This window comes from Hypomesus transpacificus, chromosome 21, assembly GCF_021917145.1.
Source record: "Hypomesus transpacificus isolate Combined female chromosome 21, fHypTra1, whole genome shotgun sequence".
Lineage (NCBI taxonomy): Eukaryota > Metazoa > Chordata > Actinopteri > Osmeriformes > Osmeridae > Hypomesus > Hypomesus transpacificus.
The window spans coordinates 3,469,796-3,486,071 of record NC_061080.1 but is presented as its reverse complement, the minus strand read 5'-3'; the positions used below and the strand labels follow the sequence as shown (position 1 = coordinate 3,486,071).

Genomic DNA, 16,276 nt, shown 5'->3' with positions numbered 1-16,276 from the left:
TGTGGTTGCCGGACTTATCCTGGGAGAAGGGAACTGGAAAGACAGAGGCATGTGTGTGAAGACGGAAGGAGAAGTAGCAGGAAGAACAGTGACTGTGGTGGAAACACCGGGCTGGGACAGAGTGTCTGTGAAACGCACGTCCAGCCAAATCAAAAAGGAGATAGTAAACAGTGTGACTCTGTTACCCCCAGGACCTCACGCTTTCCTTTTAGTAGTGCCCTTAAGGGAAGAGATTTCAGACAATGAGAAAAAGTCTGTCCAAGAACACATGGAGCTTTTGTCAGAGAGGGTTTGGAAACACACCATGGTCCTGTTTGTTACTAAAGAAGAGGATACATTCACTCTCTCCAAACAGGTTATGGAGAGTACAATAACACTTTTGGAGAAATGTAGAGGCAGACATCATGTTCTTGGTGGACCTTCAAGTAATCGTATGTAGGTGTCTGAGCTCCTGCAGAAGATTGAGGTGATGGTGGAGGACAACGCTGATGAGGTCTTCTTCCCCCAAGTGAGCTTTGAACTGATGGAGAGGAAAATGCCAAGAGAAAAATATCCTCTGAAAAATATGGAGGATGACCTGAATTTGTATGAAATAGAAAAGGTGCCAAAAGAGGGGTTGAGGAAGAGGGAGAGGAAGAGTAGTCTTGACATTCAACCCACCAGTAAGCATAAATTATTGAATAGATGGAACATTTTTAAAAGAAATGAATAGACACTCCATATCTGTTGATTCAAAATCATGAAATGTGAAACATGAAATGTGAAACAGCACAATGTAACACGAAACAAACTATTGTAACAAGCTATTTAGTTTGAACCGTTTGTGCTTTGTTTATTCTTTCTAGTCAGTAGCGAAGAGCAGGAGACAAAGGATGATCATGGCCGTCAGAAAGTGGACCTGGAGGTAGTTAGAGATGGTTACACAGAGGCGGGCATGGCTGTAATGAATCACTGCATCAAGCCATTATTTATGATAGGAGCCCAATATGGACCACTGGGCTCATGTGTTGGGATTGTAGTTGCCGTTATAGTCAGTGTTTTTCTGTGCTGTCCCGGAAGCAGCTACAGCAGCAAGAAACATTCTTTCAACCCTAGTCCAAACAACTTCACCGTATAAAAGTAAGCCATGTTTTTGTTCCTGACATTGAAATCAATTTTGTGGCTTCATGTTTTTCTTCCAAAAAAAACGTATTTCTTCTTACCAACGCTTGGCAGGGTCTTCGAGGGTTTTGGTTCCCAACCCAGAGCAGCATGATAAGCATGTGGCTTTGTGAATCACAGCACCCTATATGTGACTGCTGTGCATCCCATCAATGCCAGCACAGACCCCAGACAGGTCGTGGCCTGCACCTGAACAAATCCAGATTTGAATGTTGTGTTTGGGTAGCGGAGTGTATCATGAACCTGAACATTACATATTTTTTTCTAGGGTTAGGGTTACCTTAACCTTGCAATTGTTTGTTAATCCATGTTCGGAATGGTTAGGTCGGAATAACCATTCCGACCTAACCCCCCCCACCATATTTGTAGTAGCCTACTAATATGATTGTTTTAAAGTGTGTTTGATAACCGGTATTTCTATTGACCCATAATACTGATATCTAGCCTATACCTAAGATCTATGAAGTGTAGCATACCATAGGCTACAGGACGGGGCAAAGGTGAACAGAACAATGGGGACCCAGTTACATATAAATAACTTTATCAAAGTTATAAGATCATGGCTGCATGCGTTTGAGCCCATTTATTTTCTTATGCTTTATGTAATCTAGGCTACTCTGAATTGACTTGTCCAATTACTCTGCAATGAACTGTCCATAACTCAATTTCTATCTTCAGGTATGTCGGCTTCGAAAGCCCAGGCTCAACTGACTCAACTCCTTGTGCAAAAAGGAAAGACTGTCACTCTGGAGACACTTGTAGCTGGACTCCAGCCTGACGACGGATTGATCTACAATGAATCGAGGTTACTGCAGTTGAATCAGGGGAAATTACAAAGCACTACGTTAGATAAACGGTTTAAAGACAGACTTCATCTGGACAGAAAGAGCGGATCTCTGACCTTGAGAAACATCTCACTCCACGACGCCGGAGTTTATAAGTTACGAACCATCAGAGGACAAAAAGTGGCTTATCAAACCTTTACTCTATCCATTTATGGTAATTTTGGTTTAATTGTTTTACACCAGTCTGAATTATACAGTAGCTACGGCATTTAAGTATCTGAGTTTGAGTGTAGGTTCTTTATGACTTGAGTACTTGTCCCACACCCGTGTGGGGTTCTTGTTTGATACCAGAGTAAATGAACTTTTCACTGTTTAGAGTGCAACGCTTCAGGATACCTTTAAGCACTTTATTCATAACTAATAAATATTGAGAAAAAAGAAATGGTTTAAAAACACTGACAGATGACCGCTTTAAGATACGCAAAGAAAGTGCCAAATGTCTCAATTCACCATAAAATTTAGATCCATGAGGGTAGTGTTATGTATTCCTACATATTCCGTCCATCCGTAACCTGTTGCTGTTTTCCTCCCCCCCCCCCCCCCCTTTGTCCCAAATTCGCCCTTGAATTTTTTTTTTTAATCAAGTGTAAAACATACCTAAATAACAGTCAAACACATGTACATTAGGAATCAGTAAATTGTCAACAGCTCCTATGAATGTCCTACTTTGACATACTTATTATTTGAGTATTAGCTTAAGTACATGAACACGCACAATGTACTTCCACATTATTCCTATTGCTCACTAGCCTGCACTTATTTCATGCAGTGCATTTCATTATGCCAGAGAAGCACTCATCCTGCCTGTACATTGTTTGTGTACGGTTTGCTTTAATTTGACTCAAAACTGTAAGCTAATGCTTGGACAATATCACCTCCTAGTGGAAATAACTGGCACACTAACTGGCACTCATTTGAATTAACATTTTCAGACACGGTGTCCGGTCCTGCCATCACTCGCTCCTCCCTCCGTCTGTCAGCTAATGTCTCTTGTACGGTGGAGTGTTTTGTCAAGAACGGGAGAGATGTGACCCTAACCTGGTACAAAGGAGAGGAGAAACTTAACCAGACTAGCAGTCCTGATCTCTCCTCCAACATCTCTCTCCATCTGGAGATAAAGGACCAGGATGGAAACACCTTTAGCTGTGTGGCTGAAAACCCCATCAGTAACCAGACAGCCAAACTCAACAAGACAGAGCTGTGCCCAGGTCAGTGGCTGTTTCTCTCCATGTCAAGAGAAGCAGATGACAAACAACTAAACATGGAGACTCTGAATCCTCAGTTTTCTTAGTAGCATCTCTGATCCACTTCATTACACAAACTATAGTATACTGTATTGTCTGTCGGTCTGTTTACTGTGGGGTAGAAACACACCTTGTAAGAAGACTTAAAGACAACCTGCCTACCACTCCCTTTTGACAACAGAACCAGGAAACACTAGTAAAACTCTCTGGTTGTGTGTATTTGTTTCTTCAGGTCTTGCTTCATCCAGCAGCTCTGTTCACTATCACCTTTGGGGCCTCCTGGTTCCTGGACTCTGGTGGCTCTGGCAGCATTATACTGGAGGTTTAAGGTAGAATATGGTAAAATATTCACCCAAAGTTGAATATTATTAGACAATCATTCAAGTATATACTTGTATTGATGAGGTTAGAGGTTAAGGTTGATTGTTGAAGGTCTGCATGTCTTCTAGTAAGGAAGAGTTCAGTTTGTTGTGTCTCACAGAGAGCTTGTGAAGGAGAGGGAACCTCCACAGAACATGACAGTTCTGCCAACTCTGTCATCTGATGACCAGTGATGCTGTAGACAAGGAAACACCCTGCCCTAACTTCTAAAATGCTGAAGAGTTGCTGAATGAAGAAGGTTTCGCTAAATACGTTTTACACCTCACTGTGGTCAAGATCTGAAGATGGTGTAAAAAAATATTTTTATTTATAGGCTTGAAATGGAAGTAAAAAATGTATAGAATTTTGAACTGCTCTTTGATGATTATCTGCTGCTCTCATTACATGCACTGTGTATGTCTTTTTGGTATACCAAATAAATCAAAGTACTGTATTATTTATTAACAGTAAGATATTGTGAGAAATCGGCTGTAAAACTGCAAATTTTTACAGTGTATGAGCAAACATAAACATGCACCTCTTTTGATCATCATTTGGTTTCTTGTAATTTGTTTTTCTAATGAGAGACAAATACAACATAATGAGTCAACATTCCTCAGATATGATTGTAACAGACGTGGTCTTGCAAGTTCCGTCAGAGGTATACGGGCCACTGTCCGCTCCGAACGGAAGTCGAACTCACCACCTCCGACTTCCCAAGCGCCACCACTACCAACTACGCCAACGAAAAGCTAGCAATTTGTTGACGCAGGTGTCCTTTTACATACTTGAGGAGTGAGTTTCACCACACACCGGCTACATTATCATAGTGTCAGATATTACGAGAACAGATATGTATATCAAAATACAAATACGTTATGATCCCTTTTTCATTTCTACCTTGCTCAACAAAAAACAGGCTAGACATTCCTGAGAATTCTAATCATCCTCATGAAAGATTGTCAACATTAAACCACATTAAACTACATGTTTATGTGTCCTCACATCCTTCAGTGTCTGTGGCTCCAAACCCTGACGAAAGAGCATCTGAGTTAGAGCTAAGTACAGTTAACAGGTTAGAGAAGAATGAGCACTTACACTACAATAGATGGAGCTTTAATAGCGGGTTATAAATAAAAAAACTCAACAAATGAGAACAAGGGAATTTGAACCTCGCTCAGATCCACCGGGTCTTTCCAGCACACAGTATTTATTTCAATTCATAGAATTCTGGAGATGATGACCTCTGGTGGTGAACGGTGTACAGAACGTAGGGACATTGAAATTATGATGTTTGTTGTTACACAAACACAAATCATGTCAATTCATTTCATTGACTGCAAGCAAAAACTTGTCAATGTGCATTTCATGACTTTAAAAGGAATAAAATACCAGATGGAAAGGTTCCTAATTGCATTCATTAAAAAAATGTGCTTTCACTTTCTGGTCTATGAAATTCCAATTTTTTCATGTTTTTCTTCAGCAAATGTTATTGTCACAGTGTTCTTAGTGGCTTCTTTGGCCAGGTACATCTTGTACACAGCCACCGCCTCATCCACCTTGGTATGCAGAGCCATGCAGGTGGAGAATCTCAGCGTTGTCCAACTCTGGAAACTGCTGTGGGCCGCGGAGATGGTGTGGGCCACGGAGATGGTGTGGTGGAGCTACCTGTTGAAGTTGGCGATGGAGGGTGAGCCAAACAGGATAAATAATGGAACTGTTCTATATGCTCCAACAGGCCAACAGAACCTTGGACCTTGGCCCCACAGGTGTCACATGTCTCTTCTCTATGGCGGTCAGAAAGGTGCATGGAGAATTGTTCTGCCTCCACAACCTGATTGCACTGACAGCACTTTACTGTTCTGTCTGCACTGGAGCCTCCGCCTGCCTGCCTTGAGCCTCTTCCTGCCTGACTGGAGGCTCCACCTGCCTCACAGGAGCCTTCTCCTGCCTGACTTGAGCCTCCATCTGCCTGACTGGAGCCTCCACCTGCCTCACAGGAGCCTTCTCCTGCCTCACTTGAGCCTCCACCTGCCTCACAGGAACCTTCTCCTGCCTCACTGGAGCCTTCTCCTGCCTCACAGGAGCCTCCACCTGCCTGCCTGGAGCCTCCATCTGCCTGCCTGGAGCCTTCTCCTGCCTCAAAGGAGCCTCCCCCTGCCTCTGATACATCTGACTGAAGGGGGGGAGGCAGGATTTCAAGTACAAGAGAGGCTCATAAAAAATAATTTCACCAATGATCCTACACTGTTAGTTGTATCCAAATGTGTGCAAATAGGGTATGATCCAGCAAATAATCTACTTCATGCTACAGCAACTTGTTATTACTTAAATTAAATAAATCATCATATAACCTACCTTATGGAACCCACAAGAGCATTTTAGGTGTCTCCCGAACAGATCCACCTTGCTCTTGCTCTGCAGCGGGCAAGCATCGATACACTCCAGGACTCTTTTCCATTTCTTACCACCGGGCCTTTTGCCTGTGGAAAACTGGTAGCTGCCCTGGGCATATTTTTGGCAGATGTCTCTCCAGTACGAGTCTGGCTTCCCCGTCTTGGTCATATCTGCAAAAACACGAGCTACGTTAGACTAAACGACCAAGTTCTCTGTTGTGATTACATTCTCAATCAATGTAGCATAGACATACAGTTGTGATGGGTTGCTCTGGCTATTGTACAGTAATACCAGGATCATCCCATTTTATAAAATGAATACTTCCATATGCTTGTACTCCAACACATCAACTTAATTTTGTTATGTCAACAACCTGGTCAACGTATCATCAGTTCAGGTTCATAATTGCATTAATTAAGAAAATAAAAGTGATCTTCTCTTGGAAAACCATCAGTGCTTTCATTTTTGGGCCTATTAATATTTTTCTTCAGCAAAGGTTATTGTCACAGTGTTTTTAGTGGCCTCTTTGGCCACTTAATGTACAATTAAGTTGTACATCTTGTACACAGCCACCGCCTCATCCACCTTGGCATGGAGAGCCATGCAGGTGGAGCAGGTGGAGAATCTCAGCGTTGTCCAACTCTAACATTATGCCGGTGACCTTTCCAACCAGGCTGGGCTGGATGTCCTGGAACAGGTGGTACAGACGCTTTCCCAGCATCTGCTTCTGGTCCTGGGGCAGAGCAGCAGCCAGCATGGAGGCTGTCAGAGGCTCCTTGACCCACACATAAACAGAAGGCTAATGGAGGGCAGAGGGACAGAGGACAGAGTGACACACAATTGAAAATACACTTTTACATACAATACATACAACTGCCACAATGTGAAACTAATACAACTATAACTAGCCGTCATACCTGGGCTTTCCTCCAAGAATGTTATACGGCTCAGACATGGAAATAGCCACAGTGCTGGACGCAGGTGGCAATATTCTTTACTCAAAACTGTCCTGAGGGCATAAACGTTTGTGATTGGTTTAATCTGACAACCAATTGTCTGAGGGCAGGTGAATCTCTCGGGGCGGAAGTCATTTTTTTCTGTTCTCAGGGCAACAAGGTTGGACAAAATTGAGTCAACTGTGTCCTCTGGTCTCAGGGCAAAAGTTGTCTGAGGGCAGGTGAATCTCTCCTGGTCTCACGGCAGAAGTTGTCTGAGGGCAGATGAATCTCTCCTGGTCTCAGGGCAGAAGTTGTATTTTTCTATTCTCAGGGCAACGTAGTTGTGTTTGTGTGCCAGTATGCAAGATTAAAAAGGCTTAGACCAAACTGTTTAATTGAATTAAATATTTGTTGAAGAAAGGGTTTTAGTCCACCTCTTCACTAATGGAAAGACTAAATTTAATTGAGTTCTGGTTGTATTATCCATCTGCAGATTGGAGAAAGAGTTTAACATAGCCCAATATATAAACTGACACATTTCAGTGCACTGGTTTGTGCAAGTTCTAATTCGAAAACAATTTACATTCTCTACCATGCAGTTTGTCAGTGATAAAGTAAGCAAACAGCGCTTGATCGGCCATGACTGGCGTCAACGCAGCAAACCACGAGAGGCAGGAATGTCCGACGTTTTTAACTCCTCCCCGCCTGCAAGTTGCAACTCTCGCCGGTCGTTTCATGCAGCGGCAGCCAATGTTGAACGCACCTACTGCTCGTTTCATACTAGCGTGACAGACGAAGCTTCGACGGTGATCACTTGTTTTTTGGCCATTCGAAGCCACGTAGAACACACACATTAAGACACAAACCACCACCACAGACAATGCACAAAACATTTTACCACTTCACATACCTATGGCCATATGCAACAGTACATTTTAAAGAAGAGATTTAAAATTGTCATATGTTGAAGCAGTTTTTATACATTAAGTGGCAATTTCAGAATCAAAACGCATTTCTCTTTATAAAAGCTACCAACAAAATCCATAGTTTTCAGGTGTGCTTTGGCATGCCAAGCCAAAGGAAACCAAAACATGACTCAACACTTCACATACTTGAATTTCTTTTCTGTGGGGGTCAAATTTACGTCTTTCGAAAAGACTTGTTTAAAACAAACATTATTCACATCTCTTCTGAAACTGTCAAATGTTGATTCAGATTCATAATATACTTTTATCTGTTCATACACTTTGGATTTGTGTCTTCACATGAGACTTGGTACAGTATGCATTTTGTAGAATGATCTTATTATATTGGTAATTCTCTTTGTTTGACCTTTGATCAGGTGAAGTTGGAGACTGGAAAAAACATTTCAGTGAGGCCCAAAGCAAGCAGATGGATGATGAGTTTCAGAAGCACTTGGCTGGTACTAAACTGGGGGACAAATTAAAATATGATGTTTACTGCAAGTAAATTATCCTGGGAACTCCATAACCCACTTAGCATAGTAATATATTTTTTTACAGTTGTGTCAATTGTTATTCATGTCATTGTTCGATTTTTTGATTATATAGAATGCATGTTCAAGTCCAAGTCTTTTATTTGTCAGATGCACAGAACAACACAAGGTTAGACTGGGCACTGAAATTCTTAAGACAAGACAACGTAAGCACCTGACATAACATAACATATAAGTACACGGAACAAATTTACATCTATGCTGAGCTTAGATAAGTGAACTTCCTAAATATACAGATAGCAATAAATAAACGACTATACTAACCAGGGCCGTAGCACCAAATTCTGGGCCCCTATACAAGAAGTCCGGAAGGGCCCCCCCCCCCAGGGCCATACCCAAACATATCACTGAGTCGCAGAAAATGCCCACTGACGGGTCTTCTTGTTGGCAAAATCCCTGATAAGGTCCTTAAAGTCCAATGCTCTTGCCAATTGGCTTTCAATCGAGAGAAGAGCAAGACTGTTCAGTCTGTCTAATGCAACCTTCATGTACACTGCCTTCTTCTCTATCCTCCTCTCCGTGCTGAATGCAACCTTCATGTACACTGCCCTCTTCTCTATCCTCCTCTCCATGCTGAATGCAACCTTCATGTACACTGCCTTCTTCTCTTTCCTCATCACTTCCATCATCCTCTATCACATCTTCTTTATCTACAACAGCAGGCCCCTCTGTAGGAGCATGAAGGATATAATTAACTAATTAGCCTCTCATCTTAATCATTGCCTAATACACTAAAACACCCTTGCTACAAGGTTGCTACAGTCATTCAAGTCAAACTAGTTTATTTCTGCTTTCATGTTGAACTAAGCTCACCTTGTCTCAAGTCTGCATCAGAGGAGGATGAGGGGGTTGTTGCTGCTGGTCCACTTTCTGTGACAGTTTCTGTAATTTGTTTCACAAATTAAGTTTTACTAGCAGGCAGCTAGGATGATATAGCCATTGTGTCATGTCATGACTTATGGGGCTAACTATAGCCTATATGCCATAGGTTATTATTTATCATGTAGTAGCCTAATAACGGCTTAGTATTAATTTGATATTAGCTTGCTTCAAATCAGTAGCCTGCTATTGCAATATTAGCCTACCGTACACTTTATTTATCCATTAACATACTAACCAAGGGAGGCCTCATTTAATGAAAGTGTAGCCTATTGTCTGCTTGCTAACTTGTCTCTGTTCATTTTAAAAACGATACTTTAAGAATGGGGTTTCACCTTGTGTGGTTAAACGTTTTGTGCTCACCTTTCTTTGTAAAGAAGTTAGTCAGAACCTGACTTCCTTCTTTTTGTTTTTTCTCCCTCTCTTTCTTTTCCTTTCGCTTCTGAGAGCCAGACTTTAACTTCTGTAGTTGTGACATGTTGCCGCATCTCCATCCAGATAAAAGTCTTTTGCGGCGCACGTAGCCTTCCCAACTGAATGCCTTACCGTAAGGCAGGGGTGTCGAACTCCGGTCCTCGAGGGCCGCTGTCCTGCATGTTTTAGATGTTTCCCTGATCCAGCTCACCTGATTTGAATGAAGGGTCGTTATAACAAACCATTTAATTGAATCAGGTGTGTTGGAGCAGGAAAAATCTAAAACATGCAGGACAGCGGCCCTCGAGGACCGGAGTTCGACACCCCTGCCGTAAGGCATTCAGTTGGGAAGGCTACGTTGGGGGCGGAATACCCAATCGAGCTGTGAAATCAGTTGTGTGGACTGAACCATTATGCGATTTTTGAAAGGGGTGTTTAGAATTTTGGAATACAATAATGTACTAAATTAATACGCAAAGCTTGCATTTAGATCGATATTCATCGTGACATGTAGTTATGTAATTAAACCATTTGAACAAAAACCAAAAAATAGGCTACTTAAAACCAAAATCTAAACTTCCCATGGGCCCCTCTCTGCCTTGGGCCCCCCCACAACTGTAGCACTTGTTTACCTAGTCCGTCGGCCCTGATACTAACCCTAACACTAGTGGAGTACAGTGCAATAGTGCAAATTTGCAGATCAGTGACTATGTCAATGACCAAACAGGAGCCTGGTGGCGAGGTACAGTGAGGTACAGTAGTGCAATGTAACTGAAAGAGCAACCAGTAGCTGAAAGTGACAGTGTATAAGTGACTAGTGTGCAGTAAAAATGTCCATATCAGTGTCCATTGAGAAGCCTGATGACCTTTGGGTAGAAACTGTTGTCCAGTCTGCGTGTGCGCGACCAGATGCTGCGGTAACGCCTGCCATAAGGCAACGGGGTAAAGAGACTGAAGGATGGGTGGGAACAGTCTCTTAGAATCCTGCTGGCTTTCCTTAGGCAACGTGTGTGGTAGGTGTCCTGTAGGGCTGGGAGCTTCCTGCCGATGATGAACTCAGCAGAACGGACCACACTTTGTAGGGCCTTGCGGTCCCGGTCTGTGCAGCTCCCATACCACACTGTGATACAACCAGTCAGAATGCTCTCTATAGTGCATCTGTAAAAGTTAGTGAGGATGACTGAGTCCATACCAAACTTCTTCAGTCTCCTCACGCTTACGGGCCGCTTTGACCACCTTGTCTGTGTGAACAGACCAGGTGAGGTCATTGCTGATGTTCACCCCGAGGAACTTGAAGCAGCTGACCTTCTCCACTTCCGATCCATTAAAGAATAGGGGTGCATGCTCTTCCTCCTGCCGCCTCCTATAGTCCACAATGTTGTTGTGTACATGTTGTGTAAAATCTGGAGTTGCTGGACAGGGTCTCTACTTAATGCCTCTCATATGCCATTGTGTAACTTCCTGTAGCATTGCAAGTCATATGTTGATAAGTAAGGGTTAAGAAGTGGTCTGATTGGTCGGTCTTGTGAATAAAGGGAATTGTAATGCATTGTCCTGTGGATTCTTCATCCCCTGAGACATTCTCCTCAGCTCTGGCTTGTCTTTGTGCTCATTCTCCTTGCTCACCTCTGGTTTTACAATAATAATGGTAGACGATGTAAGAGCCAACCTTCATCTTGTAACCAATTTGCCTTGTAATTGGTTTACTTTGACCATTCTTAGATAAAGTTATTTTATTTTCCTGATTAGGTTGTCTTTATTCATGTTGTTAAACATTCACCATGTACTGCCCTGTATTGTACTTACAATTTACCGAAGCAGGTTGTACAGTCTAAACCATAAACTAAAGTAAAGAGTTGGGACTGAAAATATTTCGTCAGCTTGACCTAAAATGAATTATTTTGTAATGCTCAAGTTGTGTTTGTAATGATATTTTACAACATGTAATATGTTGTTGCTCTTCACAGTCAAGGTTCTTGTAAATAAAATGTTTTGTAAGCTACAAGACTTAAATGAAGTGTGATATGTTTATTATAAAGACATGAATAGAATTTCAACAGTAATAATTTCTATGTACATAATTAGATGCAGCATGTCTTGTATTATACTGGATAAAACATTTAAATTGTTCTCATTTTGTAAGGAAGGAGACTCTTTAGTTGTAAATTGCATTCAGTAGACCATAGAGACAGTTAACAGTTAACAATTAAACAAGATAGACATTTAACAACAATATTTACAAACAATATGAGAAAGCAATTATAATAGCGGCTAAACCTGCTTGTGATTGGCTTTCGTCTGTGAGAATGTGTGTGTGTTGGTGTGTGTGCAGTCATGATCCAAATGAAACACACAATCAAGCCCCAGGTGTGTTCGAACAGGAGTCTGACTTCCCTGAAGACTCAGGTGTTCCTCCTGGACACAGAACGCTATTCTACCTTGCACAGGGACAATGAGAAATCAAGGTCAACCCCAAACCCTGGACAGAGGGGCTCAGTGAATGTGGTGTAAAAGGTGTGCAGAATGCAGATAACCTGCAATCAGACTCATCCCCGCCAGAGATGAGCCCAATGAGGGTGATGTCAGCAGAGAGCAGCGTCATGCCAATGTCCTTCTGCATGTCATTGTTACTCAGTTGATACCAGTTTTCTCAGGGAGGAGGAGTTTAATTCAATGTTTAAGGACAAAGAAGCACAGCCTTGCTCTGTGACCAGACAGCCTGACAGCTTGTAGAAGGTTATCATTACAAGAAGGATTACAAACACTATTGTGATGCGCTCCTAGTTGTAGTGCTGCTTTGTTGCTCTTGGTTTTACAAGACAGTGATTGGAGGCGTAAGGAGGTTGTCTGGCTGATTACATTCGCCTGCAAAGCTCCCTATATCTGGAAAATGTAGCTGGTTTATCCACTTTGTATATGACATGGTTGTAGTACCACACACAATATTCTTTCAAATGAATAACATATGTTCTATGTGTATGGTCTACACCCCTGTTGAGAAACCTGTTTTTTCCACACCCCACTACTTAAGATACAAGTTTCTGCACAAAATACTTAATGAATTAGTAATAATACACGAAACGTGCTTTTGATATTCTTTGAAGTGCTTCAAGTTGGCTACAATAACGCTGCTAGTGTGAGGAGCATTGTTCATACAGCCTCTAGGTGGCACCACGGTGGCATGAAACATAGATGGCAAGAAAACTTGGTTTATTGATCAAATAGAAATGTCACCTTTCTGTCTAAAACGCATCGTTTCGGGAGAGACGGTGCTTCCATGGTGTATAGACATATCATCATGACGTCATGGGGCAGACAGGAATTGTGACGCGCTTTTCCAAATTATATGAACTTGTTACACAATCTAATCAGTCATTGATGCTCTGTAGAAAAGTGGCGAAAAACGTTTGATTCTACTTTTCCTCGTTGGTAAAGTGTAATGGAAATGTACATTTATTTGAGTATTTCTTATTTCCTTCCTCGTTTGTCATCTTTAAAGAAACATGAATGAAATCCCAAAGCATTAAAAACTTTGGCGACCTAAACAGAAGGTAAGTCTGGTAAACCTAAAGTAAATAAAACAATTTAGACTGTTGAGAAACATCGACGAAAATAATTAGTTCTGTCATTTAGAAAAAAAATCAGTGGGTGAATGCAGTGTTCAATATCGTTAATCGTATCGAATGGACATCACATCATAGTTCCAGATAATCCTCAGATGCCGTAGGCCTATTAGACATGGTAAAACGCAAAGTAAATATCCTTGCACATTTCCTGTTTAACCAACCAATCTGTCGAGCACGAGTCTCAATCTATTGAATGTCAATCAGTATTGGCCGGGTTTCCCGGATTTGTTAAGAAGCTCTTAACGCTACGATCTTCTTTGGAACGTTCTAAGAGCGCTGTAGAACGCTCTTAGAACGTTCCTAAGAAGATCTCAGCGTTAAGAGCTTCTTAACGAATCTGGGAAACCTGGCCATTATTGTTATCAGTTGCTTGTTATTGGGAAGCAGTATTTTTAAGCAGTATTTGACTATGGTATTGGACGTATAGCACTGCTTTGGCATATCTGTTATTTGTGGGGTGGGGGCTGAAGTCTGTCTTTATACACAGTAGGCCTAATGCTGATTATAACTTAAGCAATTCTTAAAATGAGAAGGAATGATTGTTTGTGTCTGTCTTTTGGGCCCTGGACATAGCTCCAACAGGTTAATTTATTCATAAAGCCTCTAGGTGGCGCCATTGCGGCATGAAACAGATGGCAAGAAAACTGATTTTATTGATGAAACAATATCACCTTTCTGTCTAAAACGCATTGTCTGTTTCGGGAGAGACGGCACATGGTCTCTCCATGGTGTATAGACATATTATGACGTAATCGGGCAGACAGGGATTGTGACGCGTTTAAAAAAATTATAAGAACGTTAGTAAATCAAATCAGTCATTGATGCAGGCAAGGAGCGAACCGCGTCTACTTTTTCCTCGTTAGAAAGTGTAATGGAAATGTATATTTATTATGGAAATGTATATTTATTTGAGTATTTCCTAGATTATCATCTTTAAAGAAACATGGATGACATCCCGAAACATAAAAAACTTCGGCGGCCTAAACAGAAGGTATAAGTCTGGTAAACCTAAAGTAAACAATTTAGACTGTCGATAAACATCGACGAAAATACTTCGATTTGTCAAAATTGTTTCAGTAGACTACTTGTGCATTTGACAGTCGTGTTTCACAAATAGCCTTCCTAACGTGATTAATACTGTCGACCTTTTTCATAGTCATATTTCATATGTAAAAGTCATAAAGTTCAAGACACTCGTTGTATTTCCCCGCTAACCCTAACCATTGTCACTCCCTCCTTATGTTTGTGTGTGCTTGTGTGTGTATGTTTTCAAACGTCTGTGTATTTACGTGGCTTGTGTGTCTCTCTCTCTGTTTGTGTGTGTGTGTGTGTGTGTGTGTGCGTGCGTGTCTAGCCTGCGCTTCTCGCTACCCTCCAGTTGCCCTGTTGGCCAGAGCTGGGACTGAAGCTTCCTGCCCTGCTGTTCTCAGACAGGAAGCTGCTGTTATCAGACAGGAAGCTGCTGTTCTCAGACAGGAAGGTGCTGTTCCCAGAACTTCACAACCCCCTCCAGGTAGGAACACATACCTGGAGAGACTCAACACATTTGACCCTTTGTTCATGTCTGACACATCGATCAAAAGCGACATACAAATAGTTTTGCTTTTAGTAAGAACAGTAGATAATAAAGGTCCAGAAGTGCATAAGTCTGACAGTATTTCAGTGAGTGGGGAGCCAAGTGAGTCTGTATTTTATCAGTTAATATCAGCATAATCTCAAATACTATATGCTAATGTAGAAGTGCAATAATAACAATATAATCATGTCAAAACTTGGTGCCAAAGCCTGCTCAATGCCCGGAGCCCCGCCGCAAGAGCAAGGCTGCCAGAAAGGGTGCAGGAGCTGAGAAGGATACAGGGGCCAACAAGGGGCCCCTGCCAGAGTCCTGGAGGGTTGTGGAAGAAGCTGGAGCGGCTTATCGTTCAGCCCTGGCTGACGAGCTGGCAGGACTAGGCATGGTGGTGAGTAGAAGGCCCTAATCCACCTCCCTGGTACTACAGACTCCAGCCAGGCTCCTTCCTCTCCATCTTCCTCCACCTCTCCTGTATCTCTGATACTGGCTCTGTTACTGTGCCTTGCTAAGTATTTTTCTTGCCTGCAGGTGACTGGTGGTGCATGTGCGAAGATGCATCCCATCCCCCGGACCAACTACTGTGAGTCTTTGCTCATTAATGTATCAAATGTAGACTATTCCTTATTAAATGATCAACTTCTGTCAAGAGAAGGGATCCACCAATCACATTGTGACTCTGCTGTAGGTGTTCTTCCAGCAATCGAAAGGTCCTCTCGCCCGGTGGAACCAATCAGAGCATCGGCCTCTGAAACACCCTGGCCCCTGGGCTGCAGAGCCACACCAGATGGAAGGGAGAGTGCGTACTCCTCTCCACCTCCGTCTCCGCCTCCGTCTCCGCCTCTGTCTCCACCTCTAACCCCATGCCAACTTGAGGCGCTGTCTCCAGGTTGTTCTCCAACCTTGAATGACCCCGTGACCCGGGAGACCACGCCCAGTCTTCTGTCATCGGAGACCAGGGACGAGCTTTCTGTGTTGGAGGCCATGATGTCACACCCGTGAGTGCTCCCCCAAACGCTCCCCTTTAGACTAGAGTCCCGTTCAGCATAATGTTACGATGCATCGTCAGTTGTCATTGTACTGTGAAGTGATAGTTCACTTAGTTCTTGTTCTCGTTACAGTCATTGGAAAATCATCAACAGGGTCCTGTTGAGAAAGGTAAATAAAATGTTTACGTGAATTGCTTTCACTCAGTCTGACAATCACCACATGTATCTGTATTGCCACATGACATTTCCCTCCCTCCCTCCCTCCCTCCCTCCCTCCCTCCCTCCCTCCCTCCCTCCCTCCCTCCCTCCCTCCCTCCCTCCCTCCCTCCCTCCCTCC

The 16,276-nt window shown here is 42.6% G+C and overlaps 3 protein-coding genes across 6 annotated transcripts in view; 2 read left to right on the top strand and 1 right to left on the bottom strand.

The window, feature by feature from the left end:
• LOC124483714 overlaps window positions 1–16,276 on the top strand; it is a 60,507-nt gene that overhangs the window by 40,080 nt on the left and 4,151 nt on the right. The window lies entirely within an intron of this gene.
• Window positions 1,111–4,163, top strand: LOC124483470 (CD48 antigen-like). Its single transcript, XM_047043952.1, has 5 exons — window positions 1,111–1,336; window positions 1,840–2,160; window positions 2,939–3,214; window positions 3,483–3,579; window positions 3,732–4,163. The coding sequence occupies exons 1-5, from the start codon at window positions 1,252–1,254 to the stop codon at window positions 3,802–3,804; spliced, it is 852 nt and encodes a 283-aa protein (XP_046899908.1). The 5' UTR covers window positions 1,111–1,251; the 3' UTR covers window positions 3,805–4,163.
• On the bottom strand, window positions 4,388–10,172 carry LOC124483462. Of its 4 annotated transcripts, XM_047043942.1 has the most exons (6): window positions 9,704–9,929; window positions 9,275–9,343; window positions 6,925–7,016; window positions 6,593–6,806; window positions 5,969–6,177; window positions 4,388–5,278 (listed from the first exon to the last, which is right to left on the bottom strand). In XM_047043942.1, exons 4-6 carry the CDS (start codon window positions 6,762–6,764, stop codon window positions 5,162–5,164), a joined length of 498 nt encoding a protein of 165 aa, XP_046899898.1. In that variant the 5' UTR covers window positions 6,765–6,806; window positions 6,925–7,016; window positions 9,275–9,343; window positions 9,704–9,929; the 3' UTR covers window positions 4,388–5,161. The 4 variants fall into 4 exon arrangements, with proteins under 4 accessions (XP_046899898.1, XP_046899897.1, XP_046899899.1 ...); XM_047043941.1 differs by lacking the exons at window positions 6,593–6,806; window positions 6,925–7,016 and adding an exon at window positions 10,090–10,172 and having other exon boundaries at window positions 9,704–9,885; XM_047043943.1 differs by lacking the exon at window positions 6,925–7,016.